The sequence below is a fragment of the Mchenga conophoros genome, linkage group LG5 (genome assembly GCF_057382185.1).
Source record: "Mchenga conophoros isolate Kocher_MC1m ecotype Shallow Benthic linkage group LG5, M_conophoros_male_GT1.1, whole genome shotgun sequence".
Taxonomy (NCBI): domain Eukaryota; kingdom Metazoa; phylum Chordata; class Actinopteri; order Cichliformes; family Cichlidae; genus Mchenga; species Mchenga conophoros.
In genome coordinates this window covers 1,234,101-1,261,686 of record NC_140530.1, presented here as the reverse complement: position 1 = coordinate 1,261,686, position 27,586 = coordinate 1,234,101, and the positions used below count along the sequence as shown (strand labels likewise).

The window sequence follows — 27,586 nt, the reverse complement described above, 5'->3', positions numbered from 1 at the left end:
ATTTATTACAGGTAATAACTCTGATTTTTCTGTGTATTATGAACCAAATGTATCCTGATACACACAGAGATGGATGAGCAGAGGTTTTTTTTGCAGTTTATGTAGTTACTATGGACTTAATGCATACATATTATTAAAATTAGGGCTATAACAGTTGTATTGATGTATAGCAACTTGAAATGCTCCCACAAATGGCTCCACAGCATGTAAAGATATAACAAAAGCTCTGGCGGACTTGGTTCTGTGGTCAGTCTTAAAGGGTGAAGTTAAACTCTGTAATCTTCACTGTGTCACAGAGTTCAGTGAGTCCCGTTATTCACAGTATCAATCAGATCATCAGAGAACAGCTGATCAGCAATCAGTGGTGCCAACAGCGCCTCCTGTGGTGAGAGGATGCAATAATGCAATGTAGCATTTTTCCACTCAACACTTGCAGTCATGGAAACTGTCTGTTGGATCTGTGTGACGTTGCTTTCTTGGTTAGAGTTCCTCACAAATGTCCAGATGATTCTTCTAATGAGGCGTCGACCATGTTTGCAGCTCTTTGGAAGAAAACGTCGCCCTTTGCCATCCTTACTTTTCTTTGACTTCTTCAAATGCAGCTGAACTCCAGCTGGTATTTTCTTGGACTTTGCAGCTGTTTCTGGTCATCAGTTCATTCCTGCAAACCTCTGAAGCTGAACAACAATGATGCTGCATTGCTGGCTGATCCCAAAAGGTTGATTCTGTTCATCTGGACGTTTTCAGAAACGTTTGCTCACTGATCAGGTGACTTCTTCAGTCTCAGCTGACTGCAGCTTTACAAGCTTACAAACAGCACATTTGCACAATGACTGAAAGCAGCAGCACCTGATATATATGATACTAATATAATACATATACATATATAATCCATACTAATGATGAAGGAACTGAGCTCACAGTCCATTGTTCATTCAGTGAACTACTCAGTTTATTTTGGGCCTCAGAAATGCTCACTCTGTTTGTACATCACTGTCAGCAATAGACTCATTCTGCTGTGTGGACAGGAACACATGTGACATCACTTCCTGTTTGTTTGTGACTGAAGAAGTTTACAAGGAATCATTGAGAAGAGTTTCAAACATCAACTGATTGAATCCATGAATCTGAAAACGTGTTTGTGAGTGAAAGAGACAGACATGTACAGACTGAACTATCTGTTCAACAGTCAGAGTGTTTCTGTAACAGGAGACACTCTTTACACTCCACTCAGCACAGGGACACTGAGCCACCAGGATACCAGACTGTAAACCCAGGATAAAGAGTTTGAGTGAATGTGGTGTTGAAGGTGTGGAGGTGGATCAGAGTGTCAGAGGAGACTCTGTAGAAGGACAGAGTGCCAGCAGGACAGTCCACATACACTGCTGCTCTGTTAGAGACAGAGGAGGAGGAGGAGGAGGAGGAGGAGGAGATGGATGTGTGTCTGCTATTGTGCCAGACAGACTGAGGACCATCATGAGAGCAGATCAGACTCCAGGACTGATCATTGTATCCAAACCAACAGTCAGCACTGACTCCTTTCCTTCTGATGCTTCTGTAACTCACTGATATAGAAACGCTTCCTCTCCACTCGACCTCCCAGTAACAGCGACCAGTCAGACCATTTCTACACAGCAGCTGAGGACGAACATCAAATCTGTCTGGATGATCAGGATATGACTGAACCTCCTCCACACGTGTCACCTTCCTGTTGTTGTCAGACAGTTGGAGCTTTGTGTGCACTGTGTTTGTGTCGATTGTGAGTTGACAGGAATCTGATGGAGAGAACAAACACAATCCAGCTGCAGTTATTGATCCATCATCTGTTCATTGATTGACACTTTGATGATGACTCCTGACATGATGAAGATGGTTGAATGTGTGCTGCTTTGTTTTCATGAATCCCATTAAAAACACACTTACACTTCCTCAGACCTGGTCTCAACCATCGGACTCCAGCAGGCTCCACCCTGAAAGGAGGAGGGGGGTCAGAGCAGCACAGTCAGCATGCACACATGGACATTACATGGCTCTCACACACACACTGTTACACACTGAGCTCAAAGCTCGGCTCCACTGTTTTATTCAAAGAAATCTACATTTATTTATCAGCACATTTAAAAACAGCTTGAGCCAAAGTGCTGCACAGAGTAGAGAGAAAATAGGAAACATACACAGTAATGACTATAAAGACTGGTCAGGATTGAAAGCTACAGAGTACAAATGTGTTTCCAACCGGCTTTTAAAAATGTCCAGTGTTGGTGACGACCTGATGTGAAGGGCGACTGTTCCAGAGTTTGGCTGCAGCCATCGATAAAGCTCACCTCTGTTTTTACGTCTAGTTCTGGTCAGAAGCTGCTTATCTGCAGACCTGAGGGCTCCACTTGGATTCTTTTGTTAAAGAGAGATAAGATGGAGCCAATCCATTCACAGATTTAAAGACAACCAGATCTGGAAGTGGATTCTACCACGTACTGGTAACCAGTGGAAAAAGCTGGTGATGGGTCGTCTAGCACAGACCCACCGCTGGAACCAGACAATTGATGAGGGAGAGAACTGTGACAGCGCCGTTCCTTCACTTGACCTCAGTCGCTCTCGTCTGCTCCCTCGTAACACTGCTCTTTATTGAGCTTACATGAATATGCACAAGTTCATTATGACGTCTTACACAGGTATGAACAAAGAGTACCAGTCTGTGCATAGTGTGTGTGTGTGTGTGTGTGTGTGTGTGTGTGTGTGTGTGTGTGTCTGTGTGTGTGTGTCTGTGTGTGTGTGTTCCAGATGTGACCCTGTGACCCCAAAGCTGGTGCTAAGAGTCCAGCGGTCCCCCTAACAAAGGGCTCTTATACTTAACCAGACACAGAGTAGGTGTCCTCCTACACCAGGGGTCTCAAACTTGCGGCCGGTGGGCCAATTGCGGCCCGCAGGACGATAGTTTTTGGCCCCACCTTAATATGAAAATGTAATGTTAGTTTGATAATGTATGACACTTTACACTCACATAGACACGTGGGAACGTGCACATGTAGGCATTCACGTGCTCGTGCACATAGACACAGACAGAGTTTGCAGCACACCGTAGGGGGTTTTATAATGGGGTCACTTCTATAAAGCTGGCTGTAACTAACAAAGGGGTGAAGATTTTTGCAGAGGGACACCGGCCTCATCTTCCCTTCTAGAAGTGCATGCTTAAATGAAGATGAATAAAGATGAATAAAGATTTTGTAAAAATGACTACTGAGTCCGGTGCCATCTCTGGATGCTCGAGGAATAAAAAGAACCGGGGTAAAACTGATTTCGTAACAACTGCTACCGGCTTTTTATCTGCCGATCGCCGTGCTACGGTTGCAAGAAAAAGAAGCAGAAATGACGTTCTCTACGCGTTGAGACGTTCCCCGTCCGTCGGCTAAACGCTTGATTGAACCTTCAATGCGACAGTGACACCAAGTAGAATTATAAATGTCACATAGCCCCAAACATGTCTTTTTCAAAGCCTGCGGTGAAGAGAAAGGTTGGTGATGAGCACCGACAATTTCAGGAAAAGTGGGAAATGCAATATTTCTTTGTTGAGCACAGGGGCACCCCGACCTGTCTTATTTGCACAGAGAAAGTTGCGCTGCACAAGGAATACAATTTGAAACGTCATTACACAACTAGACATGCTGAGCTGGATGCAGAATACCAGGGAGACGAGAGAGCGAACCGGGTTGCCAGTCTTAAAACAGATCTACTGAGGCAGCAAGATTTCTCCAAGAAAGCAACCAAAGAGAATAATGCAGCAGTCGGAGCCACGTGGTTAGTGAGATGATTGCTAAAGCAGGGAAGCCATTCACAGAAGGTGCATTTGTCTAAAAGTGCATATTGCAGGCTGCAAATATAGTCTGTCCGGGAAAGAAAGGTCAGTTTAGCAACATCAGCCTTTCTGCCAACACCGCAGCAGATCGCATTTCTGACCTGTCAAGTGACATTTATGACCAACTGTGTGAGAAAGCCAAATGTTTCAGTGTATACTCAGTCGCTCTTGATGAGACCACAGACATCACCGACACTGCCCAGCTCCCAATGTATGTCCGTGGTGTTGATGACAGTTTTGAAGTGATGGAGGAGCTGCTCACAGTAATTCCAATGCATGGCCAGACCACCGCTCAGCAGATATTTACAAGCTGTGTGATGCCATTGAGAATGTTGGTTTGCCATGGAAGAGGTTTGTTGGAATAACAACAGATGGAGCGCCATCAATGACAGGGAGGAAACATGGACTGGTGGCACAAAACAAACTGGAAGAGGAAGGCGTGGAGGAGGCCATTGCTCTGCACTGCATCATCCATCAGCAGGTCCTTTGCAGCAAATGCCTGAAGTTTGACAATGTGATGTCTATTGTTGTGAAATGCATCAACCAAATCAGATCCAGGGGCTTAAAGCACCGAAGGTTCTGTGCTTTTCTAGAGGAAATGGAGTCAGAATATGGGGATGTGCTCGACTTCACTGAGGTACGTTGGCTCAGCAGGGGAAATGTATTAAAGAGACTTTTTGAGTTGAGAGCAGAAGTGAAGCCTTCATGGAGAAGGATGGAGTTAGTGTTCCTGTGCTAACTGATCCCAAATGGCTCATGGACTCAGCTTTTCTTGTTGATATGACACATGAGCTTAATGTACTGAACAAGACGTTACAAGGCCTGGGGCAACTTGTCAGTGCTGCCTATGACAACGTGAGAGCATTCTCCACAAAACTGGCGCTCTGGAAAGCTCAGCTCTCTCAGACAAACCTTTGCCATTTCCCAGCATGCAAGGCACTCGTGGATGCAGGCACACCATTCAGTGCTGACGAGTATGTTGATGTCATTTTGAGGCTACAGGAGGAATTTGATCACAGATTTGCTGACTTCAAGACACACAGAGCCACCTTTCACATTTTTGCGGACCCCTTCTCCTTTGATGTGCAAGATGCCCCTTCTGTGCTTCAAATGGAGCTCATTGAGCTGCAGTGCAACTCTGAACTCAAAGCAAAGTTCAGGGAGGTGAGTGGAAAAGCAGAGAAGCTTGGACAATTTTTGAGAGGATTGAGCCCTAGTTTCCCTCGGCTTTCCCGAATGTTCAAACGGACCATGTGCCTTTTTGGTAGCACATACTTGTGTGAAAAGCTCTTCTCCACTTTGAACTTCAATAAGTCCAAGTACAGGTCCAGACTTACGGATGATCAGCTTCAAGACATACTGAGGGTCGCAACTGCTTCCTCCTTCAGGCCAAATCTGGCTCGGCTATGCGAGAGGAAACGCTGCCAGGTCTGTAGCAGCAAGGAGTAGGCAAGAGAAGCCATGTTCAGAAGAACAGTTCATTTTCTACAGTGTTCCATTCATGTTCAGAAGAAGGTTATAGAACTGTTAATACAGACATTTCAATCTAAACACAGCAGATATAGAAGACTGAAAGAAACACACAAGTTCACTGACTAAAAATATCTTATTATTATTTTATTTATGTATTACAGATTGATTGATTTTCTTATTAATTCTTAATTTGTTTATTCATTTTTCATATTTTGTGTTAAAAAATAAAAATAAAGAGATTTGAGAAGATTGGAATTTTTTAACCATGTCTTTCCTGTGGAAAACCTAATGCGGCCCAGCCTCACCCAGACTCTGCCTGCAGCGGCCCACAGCTAAATTGAGTTTGAGACCCCTGTCCTACACCATAAATCAGTAAGAGAGGGTACGACCTCTCTCATGGCCCCAAGTGGTGTGTGCATGCCAGAGCACTCTGGAAGGCACACAGAGTCTTTACAGACTACTCAGGATCAAACCTCTATCATTATGCAATCGATTATACAACTCTAAGCATATATGAGTAAATATTTCTAAGCATAAATGACAATCAACAATATAAACCTGGTTTTAATAACAGAATTCATTTGTTTCTCAAACGAGAAAGAGCTATCGAGAAACACTCCTAAATCTTTAGTTCTGAACTTTTCCAGTGGGCCAAGGTCAACATTATCTGCTAATGCTAAATAGGCTGCCGTTATTAACTAATGCTAATTTGACATGAATTAGCATTATGCACTAATGCTAACACTTACTTTTTTTAACAATGTGAGTAGCTAATGCTAACACTATTTCCCTTAACTTTATAACAATGTGAACGGCTAATGCTAACACTCTTTTTCCTAGCATTACAACATCTGAGCTGCTAATGCTAAGTAGGCTGCCATTAGCACCTACGTCTAATTTAAGGCAAATACGCATTAGAACCTAATGCTCATATCGTTTTCCTTTGCTTTATAACAATGTGAGCAGCTACTGCTAAATAGCATTAGCTAATAACAGCAGTCTAATTTAATGCAAGTTAGCCTCATTTGCATTACAACGATGTGAGGAGTTAACGCTAAGTATGCTGTCATTAGTGGCTAATTCTAATTAGGGGTGAATAAATATTACCAGCTAATGCTAATATCGTATTCTCTTCCCTTTTAACAATGTGAGCAGCTAGTGCTAGGTAGGCTGTTGCTAGCAGCTAATGCTAAAGCTAATTTAATGTGAATTAGCATCACATTAGTGAGGAGTTAATGCTAAGTAGACTGCCATTAGCAGGTAATGCTAATTTTAGGTGAATAGGAATTGGCAGATAATGCTAATACCATATTTTCTTGCTTTATAACAATGTGACCAGCTAATGCTATGTAGGTTGCCGTTATTAGCCAATACTAATTTGAGGTGAATTAGCATTATCCCCTTATGCTAACAATGTTTTTTCTTACTTTTTAACAATACAAGTAGCTAATGTGAACACTTTTTTTTTTTATTGAATTCTAATTTTTCCCTTGCGATGTGAAGAGTTAATGCTAAATAGGATGCCATTAGTGGCTAATTCTAATTTTAGATGAGAAAGCATTAGAAGCTAATGCTAATACCATATTTTCTTGCTTTATATCAATATTAGTAGGTAATGCTAAGTACGTAGCCATTATTAGCTAATGCTAATTTAGGTGAATTAGCATTATCCACTAATGCTAACACTGTTTTTGCCAACTCTTTTCCCTTGCATTATAACAATATGAGCAGCTAATGCTAAGAAGGCTGCCATTATTAGGTAATGCTAATTATTATGTGTGTTAGCATTATCCGCTGCTGCTAGCAATGTTTTATCTTACCTTTTAACAATATCAGCAGCTAATGCTAACACTACTTTAATTTCAGTTAAACCTACTTAGCATTAATTAACTTCATTTAGCATTAAGAAGTTTTTGCTATAGGCTACCATTAGTGGCTAATGCTAATTTTAGGTGAATAATGTGAGCAGCTACTGCTAAGAACGCTGGTTATTAGGTAATGCTAATTTGATGCGAGTTAGCATTACCCGATAATGCTAACACTTTTCCCTTCCCTTTTAATAATGTGAGCAACTAGTGCTAAGTAGGCTGATGTTAGCAGCTAATGCTAATTTGATGTGAATTAGCATTGTATTAGTGAGGAGGTAATGTTAAGTAGATTGCCATTAGTCGCTAATGCTAATTTTAGGTAAATAGAAATTGGCCGCTAATGCTAATACCATATTTTCTTGCCTTATAACAATGTGACCAGCTAATGCTAAGCAGGTGCCATTATTAGCTAATACTAATTTGAGATTCAATTCAATTCAATTCAATTTTATTTATATAGCGCCAAATCACAACAAAAGTCGCCTCAAGGCGCTTCATGAGATGAATTAGCATTATCCGCTTATGCTAACAATGTTTTTTCTTACTTTTTAACAATACGCCATTAGTGGCTAATTCTAATTTTAGATGAAAAAGGATTAACAGCTAATGCTCATACTGTTTGCTTTGTAAGAATGACAGCAGCTAATGATATGAAGTCTACCGTTATTAACTAATGCTAATTTGATGAGAATTAGCATTATCCGATAATGGTAACTCTTTTCCCCTGCATTATAACAATGTCAGGAGTTAATGCTAAGTAGACTGCCATTAGGGGCTAACTCTAATTAGGGGTGAATAATTATTAGCAGCTAATACTAATACCGTTTTCTCTTTTTCCTTATAACAACTTGAGCAGCTAATGCTAATTTGATGCGAATTAGCATTATATTAGTGAGCAGTTAATGCTAAGTAGGCTGCCATTATTAACTAATACTACGTTGACGTGAATTAGCATTATGCGCTACTGCTAATACTGTTTTCTCTTACTTATTAAAAATGATAGTAGCTAATACTAATACTCTTTTCCGTTGGGTAACAACAAAGTGAGGAATTAATGCTAAGTTGGCTGCTTTTAGCGGCTTATTCTAATTAGGGGTGAATAATTATTAGCAGCAAATGCTAATACCGTTTTCTCTTTCCTTATAACAATATGAGCAGTTAATGCTAATTTGATGTAAATTAGCATTATATTAGTGAGGAGTTAATGCTAAGTAGGCTGCCATTAGCAGCTAAAGGTAATTTGAGGTGAATAAGCACTAGTAGCTAATGCCAATACCCTTTTCTCTTGTGTTATAATCAGTGTTGGTCAAGTTACTTGAAAAAAGTAATCAGTAACTAATTACTGATTACTCCCCCAAAAAAGTAATCCCGTTACTTTACTGATTACTTATTTTCAAAAGTAATTAATTACTTAGTTACTTAGTTACTTTTTAAAAACACGATTTACAACCTGAAGAGGTGATAAAGTGATAGATCTTTCAGCCCAATTCTACTTTTTCTACATAATCCATCATACAAAATGTAATTACCTTGGCCTCCAGTAACGCTGTGAGGAACCTTGGAGTCATTTTTGACCAGGACATGTCCTTCAACGCACATATTAAACAAATATGTAAGACTGCTTTCTTCCATTTGCGCAACATCTCTAAAATTAGAAATATCCTGTCTCAGAGTGACGCTGAAAAACTAGTTCATGCATTTATTACTTCCAGGCTGGACTACTGTAATTCATTATTATCAGGATGTCCAAAAAACTCACTGAAAAGCCTTCAGCTAATCCAAAATGCTGCAGCAAGAGTCCTGACAGGGACTAGAAAGAGAGAGCATATTTCTCCTGTTTTGGCTTCCCTTCATTGGCTTCCTGTTAAATCCAGAATTGAATTCAAAATCCTGCTCCTCACATACAAGGTCTTAAATAATCAGGCCCCATCTTATCTTAATGACCTTGTAGTACCATATCACCCTATTAGAGCGCTCCGCTCTCGCTCTGCAGGCCTACTTGTTGTTCCTAGAGTATTTAAAAGTAGAATGGGAGGGAGAGCCTTCAGTTTTCAGGCCCCTCTTCTGTGGAACCAGCTTCCAGTTTGGATTCGGGAGACAGACACTATCTCTACTTTTAAGATTAGGCTTAAAACTTTCCTTTTTTCTAAAGCATATAGTTAGGGCTGGACCAGGTGACCCTGAATCCTCCCTTTGTTATGCTGCAATAGATGTAGGCTGCCGGGGGATTCCCATGATGCATTGAGTTTTTCCTTTCCAGTCACCTTTCTCACTCACTATGTATTAATAGACCTCTCTGCATTGAATCATATCTGTTATTAACCTCTGTCTCTCTTCCACAGCATGTCTTTATCCTGTCTTCCTTCTCTCACCCCAACCGGTCGCAGCAGATGGCCGCCCCTCCCTGAGCCTGGTTCTGCCGGAGGTTTCTTCCTGTTAAAAGGGAGTTTTTCCTTCCCACTGTCGCCAAAGTGCTTGCTCATAGGGGGTCATATGATTGTTGGGTTTTTCTCTGTATCTATGAAGCGCCTTGAGGCGACTTTTGTTGTGATTTGGCGCTATATAAATAAAATTGAATTGAATTGAAATTAATCAAATGGAAAAGTCTCTTTTTTTAACTTGTTTTATCAGTTTTAATCTTTTAACTTTATGCATCAAGCAAAACATTTAATTATATGCAACATTCTCTGACTTGAATAAATTAGTTTAACATTTAAACCTATTTTCTACACATTCCAGCACATAAAATAGAATATTTTTTGTGTTTTCACTCACTCTTTCAAACAGATGCAAGTAAAACACAGCAGAAAATAAATAAAGTCAAAGACTCAGCGGTCCTTTTGCTCTATTTTCACCTGTAAAGCAGGAGCAGGGTAGGCGGAGGGTTACCCTGGTGTAGGTGTGCTGCGGTCAGTTGAAGAATCCGCGCGAGTGTCTCTGTGAGTTTCCCATCACGTCGTAGCTACTCGGTGCTTGCTCGGAAGTTTAGGGGTTTTTTTCGCTGTAAAAAGAAGTTTTCTTCCCACGCACGATGGACGCTAATGTTTTTGTCACTTTTTATGGAATCAAACTCAAAGTAAGGTCAGTACTTCCACACTTTAAACGCTGCACGCTCATACTCTCTCCCGCACTCGATATATTATCCATTGTTGATCTGCACACAGCTGCTGTCACCAACGTCGCACTTGCTTACGTCACTGTCATGAGACATTCTCGCAAAAAAAATCACGGTTTTAGTAACGCAGTAACGCAGCGTTCCTACGGGAAAGTAACGGTAATCTAATTACCGATTTTGCAATAGTAATCCCTTACTTTACTCGTTACTTGAAAAAAGTAATCAGATTACAGTAACGCGTTACAAGTAACGCGTTACTGCCCATCTCTGGTTATAATGATGTGAAACGTTAATATTGTTCTCAAACAACAGAATGAGAATGAAATATTGATTCTAACAGGGCCCATAAACAGCATTAGCTTAGCAGCATTAGCTTATCAGAGTCTCCATCATGGTCACACAAATCCTTAGCGGAGCAAAGTGGCCTACTTAGCAATAGCTGCTGTAGAAAGCAAAGGGAAAACAGTATTAGCATTAGCTGCTAAATGTGCACTTGAGAACAAATCTATTGTGAATTCAGCCGTGAATGTAGTGTTTCCAGTAAGCTTCCATTTCCAAATGTTAGCTGCTCCTGTCTGCCTCTTTGTCACACACACAGACTGAAATGATTCACAGCCTTGTTTCATCCTTCTGTCAGTGTCACTGACTGTCACTGTGACTGTGGACATACAGCATGGGAAACACACACATGGCTGATACTTGTATCTAAAGTTACAAAATGTTGTCTCTGTCCAAATATTACCTAACTGTAAGTCTACTTTTAATGAAACTCTCAACATGACTTATCAGTTATCATTAATGTTCCTGCAAACAGACTCCTTGAAGACCCCCTACATAAATATCCATGTACTATCCAGCTAGACTAGTGTGTCTGTCCCTGAAAATATTCCTGCATGTGTGATTGTTCATGTCTCATCTGCAGGAAACAAACAGGAAGTGAGTAAAGGACACAGGAAATGTTTCCAGCTCTTCCTCCTATATCAGACATTCTCTCCATACCTGAGAGTGTCCAGTCTCCAGCCTGGATCCTTCAGTCCAGCCGACAGAAGCTTCATTCCTGAGTCACCTGGATGATTGTAGCTCAGATCCAGCTCTCTCAGAAGGGAGGGGTTGGAGCTCAGAGCTGAGGCCAGAGAAGTACAGCCTTCCTCTGTGATCAGACAGCCTGACAGACTGCAGACACACAAAACAACAATCCATCTGTTATCCATCTCTATAGCAGCATAACTAAGTGATGGTTCAGGGTCACCTGATCCAGCTCTAACTATAAGTTTTATCAAAAAGGAAAGTTTGAAGCTGATCGTCAAAGTAGAGAGGGTGTCTGTCTCCTGAACTCAAACTGGGAGCTGCTGCCACACCCAGTCCAACATAGCCAGGCTTTCTTTGCTGCTTTGACAAAACCTCAAATCCCAGTCAGAGATGGTGAGCATCATCACAGTGATGATCATTTCTCTGTAACCCAGGCTTTCTGCTTCAGGATCTGTGCACGCTCACAGAACAAGGAGACCTTTAAACATCATTTCACTAAATGGATGGACTGAGCTCAGCCTACAGATGAACTGGATAAATAAAGATTTGACCTCAGTGTGCTCAGTGTTCCTGTCTATTCCTAACATATTCCTAACATGATAGCTGCACTTTAGAGCTCTAAAACTGGAACTGACACATATTTAAACTCCACATGTTACTCAGTACATTCAGTTCTGACACTCGCCCACAGTCCAACAAAGGAAACATGGAGATCACATCAGTTTGTCACCAAAGTCTAATTATTCCAGAGGGCAGTGTTGATACAACTAAAGGTATTTTTAAGCAAAGTTGAGTTTTTTATTGTCGCAGTACTTCATGTCTGAAGTATCACTTAAATGCATTACACGCTGTTGATGGCAGCAAACAAACCACCCAAACAAACAGAGGTGGGAGGCTTGGGCAGACTACGTAGGATCAGCTTGTGGGAGGAGTCAGGATAAAACCAAAGAAAGACAAGCTAACAAACACCACAGTGAAGTGAGTAGCTACAAACTGCAGGCCGATTAGTGTTGTTGAAGAAGTCGGTCTGAGGAACGTTCTTAGGATCAACAAATGACCGCATGTATGAGCCTCCCTCAAGACGCACCATCACAAGAAGAACACATGAGCTGTAGAAAAAGGAGAGACTATGAAAGCCACGGCGTTACAACGTGCACCAGCTGTTGGTCTCTCTGGAGACTACTGGGCGTGGCTGGGTAACCATGGTTACTTGGGAGTTACAGTACATGATATTAATGAAGAGTGGGAGCTGCGTTCTATAGCAAACAATTTGTTATGAGGTAATCAGCTGATCTTAGTTTAACCGGAAGCCCTTCACAATAATTGCAATGCCTTTATTTTGTCCAACTACCATCAGTTCGTCTGTACTGATGGTAACTTAAAGTCACACTAATGTCGTTTAGTTTCTATAGTTTATGTAGTGGAAGTATACTACAGTACCCTGATCACTGATAGGACAGATTTATGTAGATATACACCTTTGTGTTTAACATTACTGCATTATAGTGCTGTGATCTTTGACCTTATCAATGGTTATGTTAGCTATACCGACGTATGCATATAACTGGATATGTATCTTATCTATTCATCTTATTTGTCATGTATTTGTATTGTGTACTTCCTTTTTGTAAGAAACCACACACATGATCACAGCCGCAAGAATCAATCAGTGAAAGAATAAAGTGTCTTAAACCAAACCTTAAGCTCTTTATTCCACATGCTGGGATCATTTGGCCTTCAGTGGTGTTCTGGCTGACACACCGGAGTGACCAGAGTGCTAAAGAGTGAATCGGACACACCAGTGTCATCTCTGATATCTCCACTACATTTAATCGTCCTTCAGCTTGTGGCTGCCGTTAGCTGGTCTGCTAGTTAGCTGATTTGCTATTTAGCCGGTGTGCTAGTTAGCTGGTGTGCTAGTTAGCCAGTGTGCTAGTTAGCCGGTTCGCTAGTCAGCTGGTGTGCTGACCAGCGAACCAGTAGGTTACAAGATGAGCTTGTCTGTCTGATGAGCCAGCTCTCTCTGTCTTGGTCATTTTGTCCTTGGGCAAAACCTAACCTACCACTACAACTGTAGCTTACCTCCACCAGTGTGTGAATGTGAGAGTGAATGAATACAGGGAGTGCAGAATTATTAGGCAAATGAGTATTTTGTCCACATCATCCTCTTCATGCATGTTGTCTTACTCCAAGCTGTATAGGCTCGAAAGCCTACTACCAATTAAGCATATTAGGTGATGTGCATCTCTGTAATGAGAAGGGGTGTGGTCTAATGACATCAACACCCTATATCAGGTGTGCATAATTATTAGGCAACGTCCTTTCCTTTGGCAAAATGGGTCAAAAGAAGGACTTGACAGGCTCAGAAAAGTCAAAAATAGTGAGATATCTTGCAGAGGGATGCAGCAGTCTCAAAATTGCAAAGCTTCTGAAGCGTGATCATCGAACAATCGAGCGTTTCATTCAAAATAGTCAACAGGGTCGCAAGAAGCGTGTGGAAAAACCAAGGCGCAAAATAACTGCCCATGAACTGAGAAAAGTCAAGCGTGCAGCTGCCAAGATGCCACTTGCCACCAGTTTGGCCATATTTTGGAGCTGCAACATCACTGGAGTGCCCAAGAGAACAAGGTGTGCAATACTCAGAGACATGGCCAAGGTAAGAAAGGCTGAAAGACGACCACCACTGAACAAGACACACAAGCTGAAACGTCAAGACTGGGCCAAGAAATATCTCAAGACTGGTTTTTCTAAGGTTTTATGGACTGATGAAATGAGAGTGAGTCTTGATGGGCCAGATGGATGGGCCCGTGGCTGGATTGGTAAAGGGCAGAGAGCTCCAGTCCCACTCAGACGCCAGCAAGGTGGAGGTGGAGTACTGGTTTGGGCTGGTATCATCAAAGATGAGCTTGTGGGGCCTTTTCGGGTTGAGGATGGAGTCAAGCTCAACTCCCAGTCCTACTGCCAGTTTCTGGAAGACACCTTCTTCAAGCAGTGGTACAGGAAGAAGTCTGCATCCTTCAAGAAAAACATGATTTTCATGCAGGACAATGCTCCATCACACGCGTCCAAGTACTCCACAGCGTGGCTGCAAGAAAGGGTATAAAAGAAGAAAAACTAATGACATGGCCTCCTTGTTCACCTGATCTGAACCCCATTGAGAACCTGTGGTCCATCATCAAATGTGAGATTTACAAGGAGGGAAAACAGTACACCTCTCTGAACAGTGTCTGGGAGGCTGTGGTTGCTGCTGCACGCAATGTTGATGGTGAACAGATCAAAACACTGACAGGATCCATGGATGGCAGGCTTTTGAGTGTCCTTGCAAAGAAAGGTGGCTATATTGGTCGCTGATTTGTTTTTGTTTTGTTTTTGAATGTCAGAAATGTATATTTGTGAATGTGGAGATGTTATATTGGTGTCACTGGTAAAAATAAATAATTGAAATGGGTATATATTTGTTTTTTGTTAAGTTGCCTAATAATTATGCACAGTAATAGTCACCTGCACACACCGATATCCCCCTAAAATAGCTAAAACTAAAAACAAACTAAAAACTACTTCCAAAAACATTCAGCTTTGATATTAATGAGTTTTTTGGGTTCATTGAGAACATGGTTGTTGTTCAATAATAAAATTATTCCTCAAAAATACAACTTGCCTAATAATTCTGCACTCCCTGTAGTGGGATTGTAAAGGGTCTTTGAGGGTCTCGAAAAGCGCTATATAAATGCAATCCATTATTATTATTAAGAGCATCTTTAGGCCTGACTGTGCTCATCCTTCCTCCAACCTCTCCTTACCAAAGATAACAACTACATCAGTATTAGCTCAATAACAATTTCTGCAATTCAATTGTGGACATTCATTTTTAAACCTTGTGTAAAACGATAAAACCTCAAAGTCTGAGCATTATTCTTTGTGCAAACAGCTCTTGCAGGTTCCCCCGGACTTAGGTTATTTTTATTATTTAATTACTTTCCTTTAAGCAGCTGTTCAGGCTACTAAACTCATCCCAGAAATAACAAGTGACACCATTAATAGTAGAGGTGGGAATCACCATACAACTCGCGATACGATATTATCACAATACTTAACGCACGATACGATATTATTGTGATTTTTTAAAATATTTTGCGATATTCAGATTCTGTACATAAAGGTAAACTTTATCAATATTCATTTTATCTAATATCAAAGTCTCACACTCAGTCTTTCTCTCATTTCAGTTTTATTGTTGACAAACTGAACGGTTTGTATTACAGTCTAGTCCAACTTAACTGAATGCAACCATCTGGTACAATTATAGCTATTCTGAACTATGCAATATGAAAACTATGCAGCCCCTTCAGCAACTGAAGAATTTGAAAGTAAATTTAAAAAAATATATAATTTTACATTAAATAAAAAAGTTTCAAACTTAATTAAAATTAAACATGTCTTAAATTAAAATAAGTAAACTGTCATGTTTATTGCTGCCAAAAAAAAAGTTAAACACATTTGGACAGTGAAGGAATGTCAGGATTGTTGCTCAGAAAAAGGATCAACATGCTCTGAAGTCAACATGCTCTGACTCCAGAGCATGTTGACTTCAGAGAAAAAATTGTTTGTAACAAAATATCGATTTCTGCTGTCCCTGTATCGATACATTATTAGCAAACAAAATATCACGATACTACACAGTATCGATTTTTTCCCCCACCCCTAATTAATAGTGGAGCTAACTTTAACAGGTGAAACTGATTTGACCTATAAGGCTACTGCAGTTACTTCTTATCAGGTTTAGTAGGGAAGACATCTGGATGAGGTAGTTAGTAGTATGTAGTTAGTACCGGGCGAGTCCCCTCCCCCACATCGGCACCAGAACCCTGTATTTTCTACAGGGTAAGACTGCCTGTTTTATCAAACTATGGCCATTACTACTGTGATCATTTGCAGCCCAGTGTGCCGCTCTCTCTGCTGGGATGAACCACTGGAGCTCACCCAGTCATCCCTTTCTTTCTCTCAAGAAGAAGTGAAATAAATATATTTATTATGTTACGAGTCTAATATTCTTTAAATCAAACTGTAATGAATAAATCAAGCAAGAAGATTTGGTGGCTCCACGTGTTGTAGAAGAAAAGATAAACATCTCATTTTGAGAAATCAGCCTTTAAAATTAAGTACTGTGAATAAAAAACAAACAGCGAGCCAATCAGCAGTCGCCAATATCCTCCTAATTTCATTCACAAAGAAATCAAATATATATATTATGGGCCCAAAGGAGCCTAAATCTTTAAATTAGGCAGTGCATGAAGTATTTTTTTAAATAAACAGAGACATGACTATAACAACTTTTAGTAATTCAGAGTCCAATTATCCACTCAAATGTGAATAAAAGTTCACTTGACAGCTGTAAAAGTTACCTGTTTATACAATAATATAAATCACATTTCAAATGATCATCTGTAGAAAAGTTTGAATCCTGACATGAGAGTTTCCACTGCACACTGTGAACTCTTTAGTCCAGCGGACAGAAGCTTCACTCCTGAATCCTGCAGGTCAGAGTTACTCAGGTCCAGCTCTCTCAGACTGGAGGACTGGGAGCTGAGGACTGAGGACAGAGCTTCACAGCTTCTCTCTGACAGGTTACAGCCACTCAGTCTGAAAAATAAAAGACAATCTATAAAACAAGTACTCATGTAGAGTTTGTTAATACATTTCACAACATTAAATGTTGACTTTCTATTTTTAAAGAAAACAAACATACTAAGAAACAACATCATATGTATGAACTTTAATTAATAATTCTAAAAACTAAATGTTTTCTGATCTGACCTCAGAGTATTCAGTTTACAGTTTAAACGTTGTAGTCCAGCAGACAGAAGCTTCACTCCTGAATCATGCAGCTTTCTGATACTCAGGTCCAGCTCTGTCAGACTAGAGGACTGCGAGCTGAGAACTGAGGACAGAGCTTCACAGTTTTCCTCTGAGAGTTCACAGATGTTAAGTCTGAAGATAAAAACATGAATACAGATTGTTGTTAAAGTGTAATCAGGGTGCAATAGCTTATTGTCTTGTGCTGAGCAGGTTAGTAAAACTTCTGTTTAACTTTGAAATGAATAAAAATGCTATGAAACAAGGATAACTGGATAAAGATATAAACAAAAACAAACATCAAACACATAAACAAACAGAACTAAACAGAATACAAATTGATCTGACCTCAGAACATTCAGTTTGGCATGTGGACTCTCCACTGCAGCAGACAGAAGCTTTACTGCTGAAGCCTTCAGGCTGTCGGTACTCAGGTCCAGCTCTCTCAGACTACAGGACTGGGAGCAGACCACTGACAGCAAATTTTCACAGCCTTCCTCTGAGACGTTACAGCTGCTCAGTCTGTGAGAGAAAGGGAAAAAACAAAAACAAAAAAAAACAAACAATATATGTGATCAAATTAAATTTGTTTATATGTTGAACCCTTTTTTTAAAAAATTTATTTAAACCTATGAGACTATGAGTGCTACCAGTCCAGTGCACATGATTGGTACCTTGATGGTACCTTGCTCAGGGGTACCACAAGGTAACTATTCGGTGGATTCGACCCCTGACCTTATGATCATGGGGCGACCACTCTGCCTACTGAGCTAATAATTCTGTGTACACTGTCATACAATATTAACTAAAACAATTATTTTAGAAAATTTTAGTAATTCAATAATCATGCTCATTACCTGTGTATTGTGAATAACACTGGATTTTAAACACTAGCTGTATAAAACTCTTCCTGTTAAAGGTGCGTATAAAGGAAATGAGCTGAAATGCAGACTTCATGGAGAATGTTTGCTGTCAGCATATATCAAAGACAAAGCAGAGATCCATCCAGTCTCTTCCACTAAGCCCACAGAGGGACAGACAACCACTCTCACTCACACCTGCATGAAGTTTGGATCACCAGGTAACCTAACTGCATGTCTGTGGACAGTGGGAAGAAACTGTAGAGGACCCAGAGTGAACCCACTGTAATTCTGTGATAACACTGGTTATGGAAGCCTTACAGTTACATATGGTTACTGACAAGAAACACGACCTTAGAGGCAATTTCAGTAATGAAGACCGAGTTTCTCCCTCCATACAGGATGAAAACATGACAGCACAGCAGAGATTTATATTTAAAAAGAGAGAGTGTGCACTGAAAGTGAGATACAAACTTGAACTTAAATTATGAACATCAGAAAAAGATGTAGGTGAAGTCTGGCAGGTGAAGTTTGTGCTTTAGAATAAAACAACCAAACTCCTGGAGTTGGAGACAAGTGAACAAGCTGAGGATAATAAACCTGTCAGAGGGGCTGAAGCATCAGAGCTCATGTTCTTATAGGCTGGGTCTGGATTGTCCTTTGATAAGAGTTACAGAACAAAGTGTGTTTTAGAAATGCTGGAGTGAAACATTAAAACTACCATATATTTACCGAGTGACTGATGATCATTTAATTTACTATTTTAAAAAAATGTTACAGTGCTCTTTGAACTCAGCATTTCTGATTTATTTCCCATGATTTTAACAATGAAGCGATGACAACATGTTTACTCACAGAGCTTTGTTGGAGGCTTTGACCACTGGCAGCATTCTCAGAAGAGCCTCCTCTGAAGCAGAGTATTTCTTGAAGTCAAACTCATCCAGATCTTCTTCTGATGACAGTAAGATGAAGGTCAGAGCTGAGCACTGAGCAGGAGACAGTTTACCTGTGGAGAGACTTCCTGATCTCAGGGACTGTTGGATCTCCTCCACTAGAGAACGATCATTCAGTTCATTCAGACAGTGGATCAGATTGATGCTTTTCTCTGCAGACAGATTCTCACTGAGCTTCTCCTTGATGTACTGGACTGTTTCCTGATTGGTCTGTGAGCTACTTCCTGTCTGTGTCATCAGGGCTCGTAGGAGAGTCTGATTGGTCTGCAGTGAAAGACCCAGGAGGAAGCGGAGGAACAAGTCCAGGTGTCCATTTGGACTCTGTAAGGCCTTGTCCACAGCACTCTGGTAGAAGTGTTTCTTTGCAGATTCTCCTGTTTCAGACTTCTTGGATGTTGTTTGTTGTTCTTCGAGCAGATTGAGTCCAGAGTTGATGAAGGTCAGATGGACATGAAGAGCAGCCAGAAACTCCTGAACACTCAGATGGATGAAGCAGAACACCTTGTCCTGGTACAGTCCTCTCTCCTCTTTAAAGATCTGTGTGAACACTCCTGAGTACACTGAGGCTGCTCTGATATCGATGCCACACTCTGTCAGGTCTGATTCATAGAAGATCAGGTTTCCTTTCTGCAGCTGATCAAAAGCCAGTTTTCCCAGAGACTCCATCATCTTCCTGCTCTCTGGACTCCAGTGTGGATCTGTCTCAGCTCCTCCATCATACTTGACCTTCTTCACTTTGGCCTGAACCACCAGGAAGTGGATGTACATCTCAGTCAGGGTCTTGGGCAGCTGTCCTCCCTCTCTGGTTTCCAGCACATCCTCCAGAACTGTAGCAGTGATCCAGCAGAAGACTGGGATGTGACACATGATGTGGAGGCTTCGTGATGTCTTGATGTGGGAGATGATCCTGCTGGCCTGCTCCTCATCTCTGAATCTCTTCCTGAAGTACTCCTCCTTCTGTGGGTCAGTGAACCCTCTCACCTCTGTCACCATGCCAACACAGACAGGAGGGATCTGATTGGCTGCTGCAGGTCGTGTGGTTATCCAGAGGCGAGCAGAGGGAAGCAGTTTCCCCCTGATGAGGTTTATCAGCAGCACATCCACTGAGGTGGACTTTCTAGGGTCAGTTAGGATTGTAGTTTTGTGGAAGTCCAGAGGAGGTCGACACTCATCCAGACCATCAAAGATGAACACAACCTGGAAGTCTTCAAAGCTGCAGATTCCTGCTTCTTTGGTTTCAGTAAAGAAGCGATGAACAAGTCCCACCAAGCTGAACTTTTCCTCTTTCAGCACATTCAGCTCTCTGAAAGTGAATGGAAATATGAACTGGATGTCCTGGTTGGCTTTGTCTTCAGCCCAGTCCAGGCTGTATTTCTGTGTTAAGACTGTTTTCCCAATGCCAGCCACTCCCTTTGTCAGCACTGTTCTGATTGGTTCGTCTCTTCCAGGTGAGTCTTTAAAGATGTCTTCTTGTCTGATGGTTGTTTCTGGTCTGTCTGGTTTCCTGGATGCTGTTTCAATCTGTCTGACCTCATGTTCATCATTGACCTCTGCAGTCCCTCCCTCTGTGATGTAGAGCTCTGTGTAGATCTGATTCAGGAGGGTTGGGTTTCCTGCTTTAGCGATGCCCTCAAACACACACTGGAACTTCTTCTTCAGCTTAGACTTAAGTTTACGATGACAAACAGCAGCTGGAAGTTCTGAATAATAATAATAAAAATACAACTTTAACAATCACATTTTACAAAATGCTGATGACAATTTCTGACCCACTGAGAAATGACTGAACACACTGGTGTCACAAGTCTCTCATTTATCCAGCAGCTTAAACCTTTAGATAAATCCTCTTACGTCTCTGCAGACGGTCAGCCAGCTCCTCCTGCTTCATTCTCCTCAGGAAGTCCACTGTGATCTTCACAAATGCCTCTCTGCTGTTTCTCCTCTGCTCATCATCCTCCCTCTGAAACTCCAAGCACTGGGGCTTATTTGGATTCAGAGCCTTCTGGATCTTCTTCAGTTCGTTCTTCACAAAAGTGATGATGTTGTCCTCCAGCAGCTGGAACAGAATATTTATGAAAGACCCACCACTCTGAACTTTAGTCCACACAACATCCACTTCTTTACCATCAAGGGGCATATCATCCACGACCTCTTTACCAATTACAGGTTTGACTTTATCTGATTAACTGAGACTTTGTCCACAACTCCATGATCCCAAAACGTTGATGCTGTTCATATGAATGCAGCGATTTCAGTGGGAGAAACATTTCACTGGTGTTCAGAGCTGAACTACCAACAGGTTGATGATCGAAGCCAGAAACTTGGAGATGTTTCAGGTGACTGAGTTGATCGTACAGACAACTGGTCTGAAAGGTTCACTCTGTTTACACATACAGATCAGTATTTAAGGTTTGACTCTCATCATCCACTGGGGCACAAACTGGGCGTCATCAGGACACTACAACACAGAACAAACACCATCCCCACAGACACAGCAGCCAGCGAAGCAGAAGAACTTCACATCAAGAAGGTCCTGAGTAAATGTGAACGCTGGTTTGAGGGCGGAGTCAAGGAGGCCATTTATGTGAAAAGGAAAGACCATCTCTGAATGGAGGAGGGGCCTAAGGGTACATTTGTCACCATCTTACATGCTGTGATTGCAGCCATTCCCCAGCTCTCTGTGAACTGGACTCATGACCATTGATCAACAACCATTGATCAATGGTCCTGACAATATGCGTACCAATGATCAATGAACTGACCTCCCAGCCCATTGTTCCTTCAGTGGGCTGGTTTCAGTCATACAAATGTCCTGTTTATGAGATTGAAACCTGCAGTCAGCTGAGACTGAAGAAGTCACCTGATGATGATGAAACGTTTCTCCCACTGAAAACATCCAGATGAACAGAATCAAGCTTTTTGGGATTTACGTACCTGGATGATTGAGCATCAAGACACAACTCTGTGACTTTTCTCAGATGAATAAATCCTCTCCTCCAGCTTTGTTTACATCTACCAGCCCTGTGGCGCTGCCCAGGGAAATAATCTATGTGAGAGGTGGAAAGTCATACAGGTGTCTGCTCCTGCCTTCAGTTATTTTATCTACTGTGTGTCAACTGGCTGAACCTCCTCCAACTGTCTACTGTCTCCCTAAACTCAACAATGACTTAGTGATCTATCCATTCTCTGACCAAAGACATCCTGCTGCAGGAGGTTAACATAGCAGCCAATGATGATCCCACTCACTGTGAACAACACATTTGGACCTGATTTGCTGCTCTGGTTTACACGTGAACTTCCACTGCTGCTGTCACCAACTTGAGAGGCTCTACAGAAAAACTGGACTTGTCCATAAAAATCATAAACTACATTACAAGGACAGCATTGCTCAATCAACTCTAATTACTACTGACATGTTATCTCTTCTAACTAAGGTACAGACACTCAAACTTGCTGCTTTCAGTGAGAAGTTAAATGTCTGAATATGAGCTGGAAGCTGCTGAGAGTCCTCCCTTCTTCCCGTGGGGTTTACTTTCTCTACTACTTTCAATATAAACACGCCCCTTTCATGCACCTGCAGAGGGCCACCAGCAGATGGAGCTGTCTTAAACAAATCCACTTGGATAGTTAGCTGTAGATGATTTTATCAGTATGATTGTAGGATTTTGAGTTATTCTTTAGATTTATTTAAACTCTTATATTGTGCACAAGTGTTGAGCGACCCATAATTTCTCTGTACTTTTCATAAGAGCAGCCAGACTTTCAGCTAGTTTTTGTTTTTTTAAGAGCTCAAAGTTATTGAAGAAACAGTTATTCAGCTTCATCCCCACTGATCTCGACTACAAACTGTTTCACTTTGGTTTCTGTTTAAAGCCTCGATGTTTAAAACGTTTCCCTGTGATCACATTTGCACCGTCTGATTTCAAAGTTTGTTTCTTTTGGTCATTTAGTCCACAGAGTCCTTGGTGTTCTGAAAGGGACCTATAAATAAATGCATTATTATTAATATTAATAATAAAGTAGTTGTTGTACACGTACAGACCATAAATATGGAGTCCAGCTGTGTTTGATGCTGCTGGGCAGACTGACCACTGGGAACCTCTGAGCTCTGCTGCTCCACTCTGTGGAGGAACCATGAAGGATTAGATCAACACAGGATAACGATCCAGGGGTTTCTGCTCAAATAACTTCATCTGAATCAAGTCTGTCAAGTTTTAAACTCTCAGATTCTGAAGATATATTTTCTGTTTTCTATGAACTTTCTTTCATCAGTGATGGAAGTGATGATGCTGCAGAAGCTCAGAGGAAACTTTGAGAAAACTGTGATGAACCATCAACTAATGCTCTCAGGAGGCCAAAGGTCCCTGAATGTAACTGTGCAGTAGATTCATCGACTGTTTGAAACCTGACCACTTCCATATGTTTTCATTCTAACACAAGAAGTCCTTTTCTCATTGCTTTGATTTGAGTTTTCATTTGAGTTTTCTGAGTCTCGTATTTGGAGTCGAGTCTAATCAATGATCTGACAGAAGAACATTAAAAAGGAGTTACCAGTGCTGTCAAAATTAACATGTAGGGTTAGGGGTTCATCTGTTATCATGATTAACATGATAACAACCTTTAACACGACACATCTGGAGAGCAGAACGACTCAAAATCCCTGAAATGTTTCTATCAACGCACTTCGAGCAGTTTGTCCGAGTAGAGTTACCTTTGCACACGTGCAGATGTGCAGCACATCTGTTAGTGACGGCAGCTGAACCAATCAGCTCAATATGGAAGATGACAAACACACACTGACCTCCCGATGAAAAGTTTGAGCATTAAAAAAATAACAAGACGGACCAGCCGACCAACATGAAGGATTCTGTACATCGTGACAGAAGGAATTTTCTTTTCACCGAAGCACTTCCAGCTTAAAATATCACAACAATGCAAAGCACTGATGACACAACTGCCAAGTGGACAAACTGCAGACCTGTTAGTGTTGTTAATAACATAGTTTTGGTTCCTCGTGTCAAAGACTTGAAGAAGAGTGACAGAGAGTGTTAGACTGCTGCAGGATCAGTGCCACCTCCACAGACCTGTGAAGAAAATGATTGTTTGACAGATGGGCTCAGATTCAGGATCAGCTGAGGAGTTTGTGGCTGACAGAATCCTGCAGGTACAGAGCAGAGCCCATCATTAGCATGCAGGACTGTCCCTGGGGGGTCGGCTCATTCAGGAGGTCAATCAATGTTTACATGTTCAATAAACATGTTAAGTGTGTAAATTTGCCCTTTTCTCTCGAGTCTGTTTGCTCATGAAATGAAATTTGATTCGTTTACATTAAAAATGATGTTTAATGGTGATTAATCCAAATGAATCCACAGTAACCCTGTGATGAGTCTGATTAAACATTTTCATTAACAGCAGTAATATAGATTATATATTATTATATATTAGTGCACACTTAGCTTTTAGTATATATGTTTGTTACAAAGTTGTATTTACAGCAGAGAAGCTGAGTTAAAGACTGAAAACTATTCAAAGTCTCTTTGAATTGAAGCGTTTAACATTCTTTGTGTTTATTCTGCATTGACTTCATTATATGGTGTAAACGTCTGTTACAGGCTTAAATATAAAGTTGGAAAAATTTAACTGCAGCTATTGATCAAGTAATTGTGATTAATCAGGATTAATGACAGAAGATTGTGTCATTAATTAGTCATTTTTAATCTACTGACAGCACTAGTGTTCACTCTGGTGCCTCCAACTGTTTTACGCCCTTTCAACACCTTCGTGGTCAAAAGTGTACACGCACAAAATCTACAATAAAACCCTCACGCAGCAATAGGACAGACACACAATCCATTTATCTCTGTGTCTCAAACACACACACGTGTATTCAAAGCCTCGATTTGTTCATATTTCATCTGTTGTGTTTTTATCTTCAGCGTTTTCAGTGTTGCTGCATTTACACCAAAAATGTTTCCATTGATGAATCAGATTGATTTGAATGCGTTTCATCCATACAAATCCCTCCCTGGTGGTCACATGACTCTATAACATAACAGGAGTCATGTGACAAGAGTTTCATGCTGTAAAATGTCAAAATGGTTGAATGTGGTGGAGTAAAAATGTGAGATGTCAGCTACTTTTCTTCAATATGAAATGTTTGCAGGGCCTGACAGGAAGTGGACGGACGCTCTGATCACTTCCTGTTTGCTGAAGTGGGTTTTCAGTTGTTTAGAAACCAAAGGCTTGTTTTAAAAGACAGTTTAAATGGGACTGAGGGAACGACGTGTTTGTAGTTTATATCCAACAACATCAAGCAGTTTAATCAAAGAGTTCATGTTACTAACAGCTCACCTCTCTGCAGCAGACGCAGGCTGGGATTTAAAATAAATGGGAAGAACTTTAGACGCGTCACTCTGTAAGGACACAGAGCTGGGTGGAGGTCCAGGCTGGTTCCTGTGAATAATGATGCAGCAGTGATGTGAGTGCTGAGCTGTGACATGGAGAAGAGTCATGGACAGTTAGAGATGGTCATCTCACCTCTGAGCTTTGGTCTGGCTCTCATGTTCCCCACACAGAGTGCTTTTAGAGGGAGGGACTCCCTCCTCTCTGTCCTCACACTGATCCATGCTGCTCAATTCAGCTCACACACACTTTCTACCTGCAGAGGAAACACAAATCATTCATGTGCACATCAGCTGAAATCCTCCTTTCATCATGTGTGCTGTCCAAATATCAGCTGCTTCTTTCCTGCTTCATCTCAGTGTCAGCTGGATGCAGTCAGACAGCAGTGTGAGGCAGAGGAAGCTGCCATCAGCTGCTCTGCTATCAGACCACTAGATGGAGCCTGAAGCACACACGATGCATTCACTGACACACACTGATTCACTGTGACTGGAAGCTTCAGTCAGTCCAACACGTGTGAACAACATTTTAAACATTTCAGCTGATCCAGGATTCAAAGAGGATCAGCAGAGTTAAAGCTTCACACTAATTCTTGCTGCTGAGTTTGCAGAGAACTGCACACACACTGATTCACTGCTAATGAGAAGCTTCTTCCATCCAGTAATTCATCATCCATCAGCTCTGCTGCTGCTCTCAGTCCTGGACTCTGATCACAAACTAAAAGCAGCTTTTTAACTCGTGTCTGTAAGAACTCTTAGCGTTAGCTTAGCGTTAGCTTAGCGTTAGCTTAGCGTTAGCATGCTGTGTGCTAGCTTAGCGTCAGAGCTCTGCAGGTGTCTCCTGTGTAAATATTAATCACAGTGACAGTAAAGGAGGTAAAGGGCTGTGACGTCATCTGTGGGCTCTGAGTGAACTCAAAGTACAAACTACAAGTACACAAACACGAACGTAGCTCAGAGTGGCGGACACACTCGGCCTCGTTGGTCCAGCTGTGAGTCCGTTACCGTGAACTATGGAGCGGCAGATTTGTGCTGAACTAAGCTGCACACAGCTGATGTTAGCCAGGAAACATTACACACTGACTTTAATGGAGAGACCGGAAATACAAACACACACAGTTTGTTGTGTGAAGAAATCAAACACGAGCTGAACAAACAGTAAAGTTCCTAAAGACAAACTGTTAAAGGAGGAAACAAAGCAAACTTACAGTTTCTTCACACACCAACAACAAGCTCCACTCCACACCTGGACACTAAACACGGACACACAGGTGAGCTGCTTCCTGGAAGGAGGCGGGGCTCCACCTGAAACTCAGCACAGGTGGGAGGGGCTCAGCTCTGTGTGTGCTGATGTGTTAACTTTAAAAATATGCCGTCTGACTGCTCAGACTGAGTCAGAGTAAAGTTCACATGCTGACGTGTGGAGACATGAAACCTTGTTGTAGCTGCAGGTGTGAACACACTGATCCCAGATCAGCTCTGCTGTATTTGTAACATGAACATTTCTGCTGCAAAGCTTCAAATGTTCAGCATGTTTCTCTGTTTCCAGTCTATAGATCCAGTCACACTTTCTACCTTCACCTGTGCAGTAAAGACTGAGAGCAGAGCTGAAAGCAAGCGTCCAATCAGTGAGCAGCATCAACACCTGAGCTTCATTCAGACTCTGTTATTGAAGATGTTGTTGGTACAAAGTTCATCTGCTGCTCACATGAATCCATGAAAGATTTATTTCACTGAATGTTTCTTCAAAGCTCATTTCAACCTGTTGAAGTCATGAATGAAAGTGCAGACTGAGAGTGGATCACATGATGTTTGAGGTGTGTCATGTGACATGTTCAGTATTGTCACACATGTCTAGATTGTCCCTGATATCATAACTGCTCAAACACTGATGATTATATTTGAAGAATTATTCCTGATGGCAGCAAAGTTTGAATGGAGCTCTCTGTCTGTGCTGATTTGTCGCCCTCTGGAGGTCAAAGCACAAACTGCATGATGTCACTGTAACCACCACAGAGACAGGAAGTGTTTTTATGACTGAAACACTGAAATGATGCTAACGGCTGTCGTTAGGCTCACTGACAGCAGTGCTGATGTGTTCATGTCAAACACTGGCTCAGGTCAGACTCCTTCATCCTTCTCCAGCGTGAGGCCGCCCTCAGACCCACAGGAGCTCTGACC

General features: G+C 41.4%; 2 protein-coding genes across 2 annotated transcripts; both read right to left on the bottom strand.

Annotated features, from left to right (window-relative positions):
* Window positions 1-83: 83 nt before the first annotated feature.
* LOC146573543 (stonustoxin subunit beta-like) lies at window positions 84-16,927 on the bottom strand. Its single transcript, XM_085272777.1, has 4 exons — window positions 16,741-16,927; window positions 11,309-11,482; window positions 1,924-1,970; window positions 84-1,775 (listed from the first exon to the last, which is right to left on the bottom strand). The coding sequence occupies exons 2-4, from the start codon at window positions 11,362-11,364 to the stop codon at window positions 1,231-1,233; spliced, it is 648 nt and encodes a 215-aa protein (XP_085128903.1). The 5' UTR covers window positions 11,365-11,482; window positions 16,741-16,927; the 3' UTR covers window positions 84-1,230.
* LOC146573542 (protein NLRC3-like) lies at window positions 13,076-26,689 on the bottom strand. Its single transcript, XM_085275445.1, has 8 exons — window positions 26,614-26,689; window positions 25,542-25,662; window positions 25,356-25,457; window positions 23,047-23,125; window positions 20,856-21,060; window positions 19,165-20,704; window positions 17,540-17,713; window positions 13,076-13,115 (listed from the first exon to the last, which is right to left on the bottom strand). The coding sequence occupies exons 2-8, from the start codon at window positions 25,628-25,630 to the stop codon at window positions 13,076-13,078; spliced, it is 2,229 nt and encodes a 742-aa protein (XP_085131571.1). The 5' UTR covers window positions 25,631-25,662; window positions 26,614-26,689.
* Window positions 26,690-27,586: the final 897 nt, after the last annotated feature.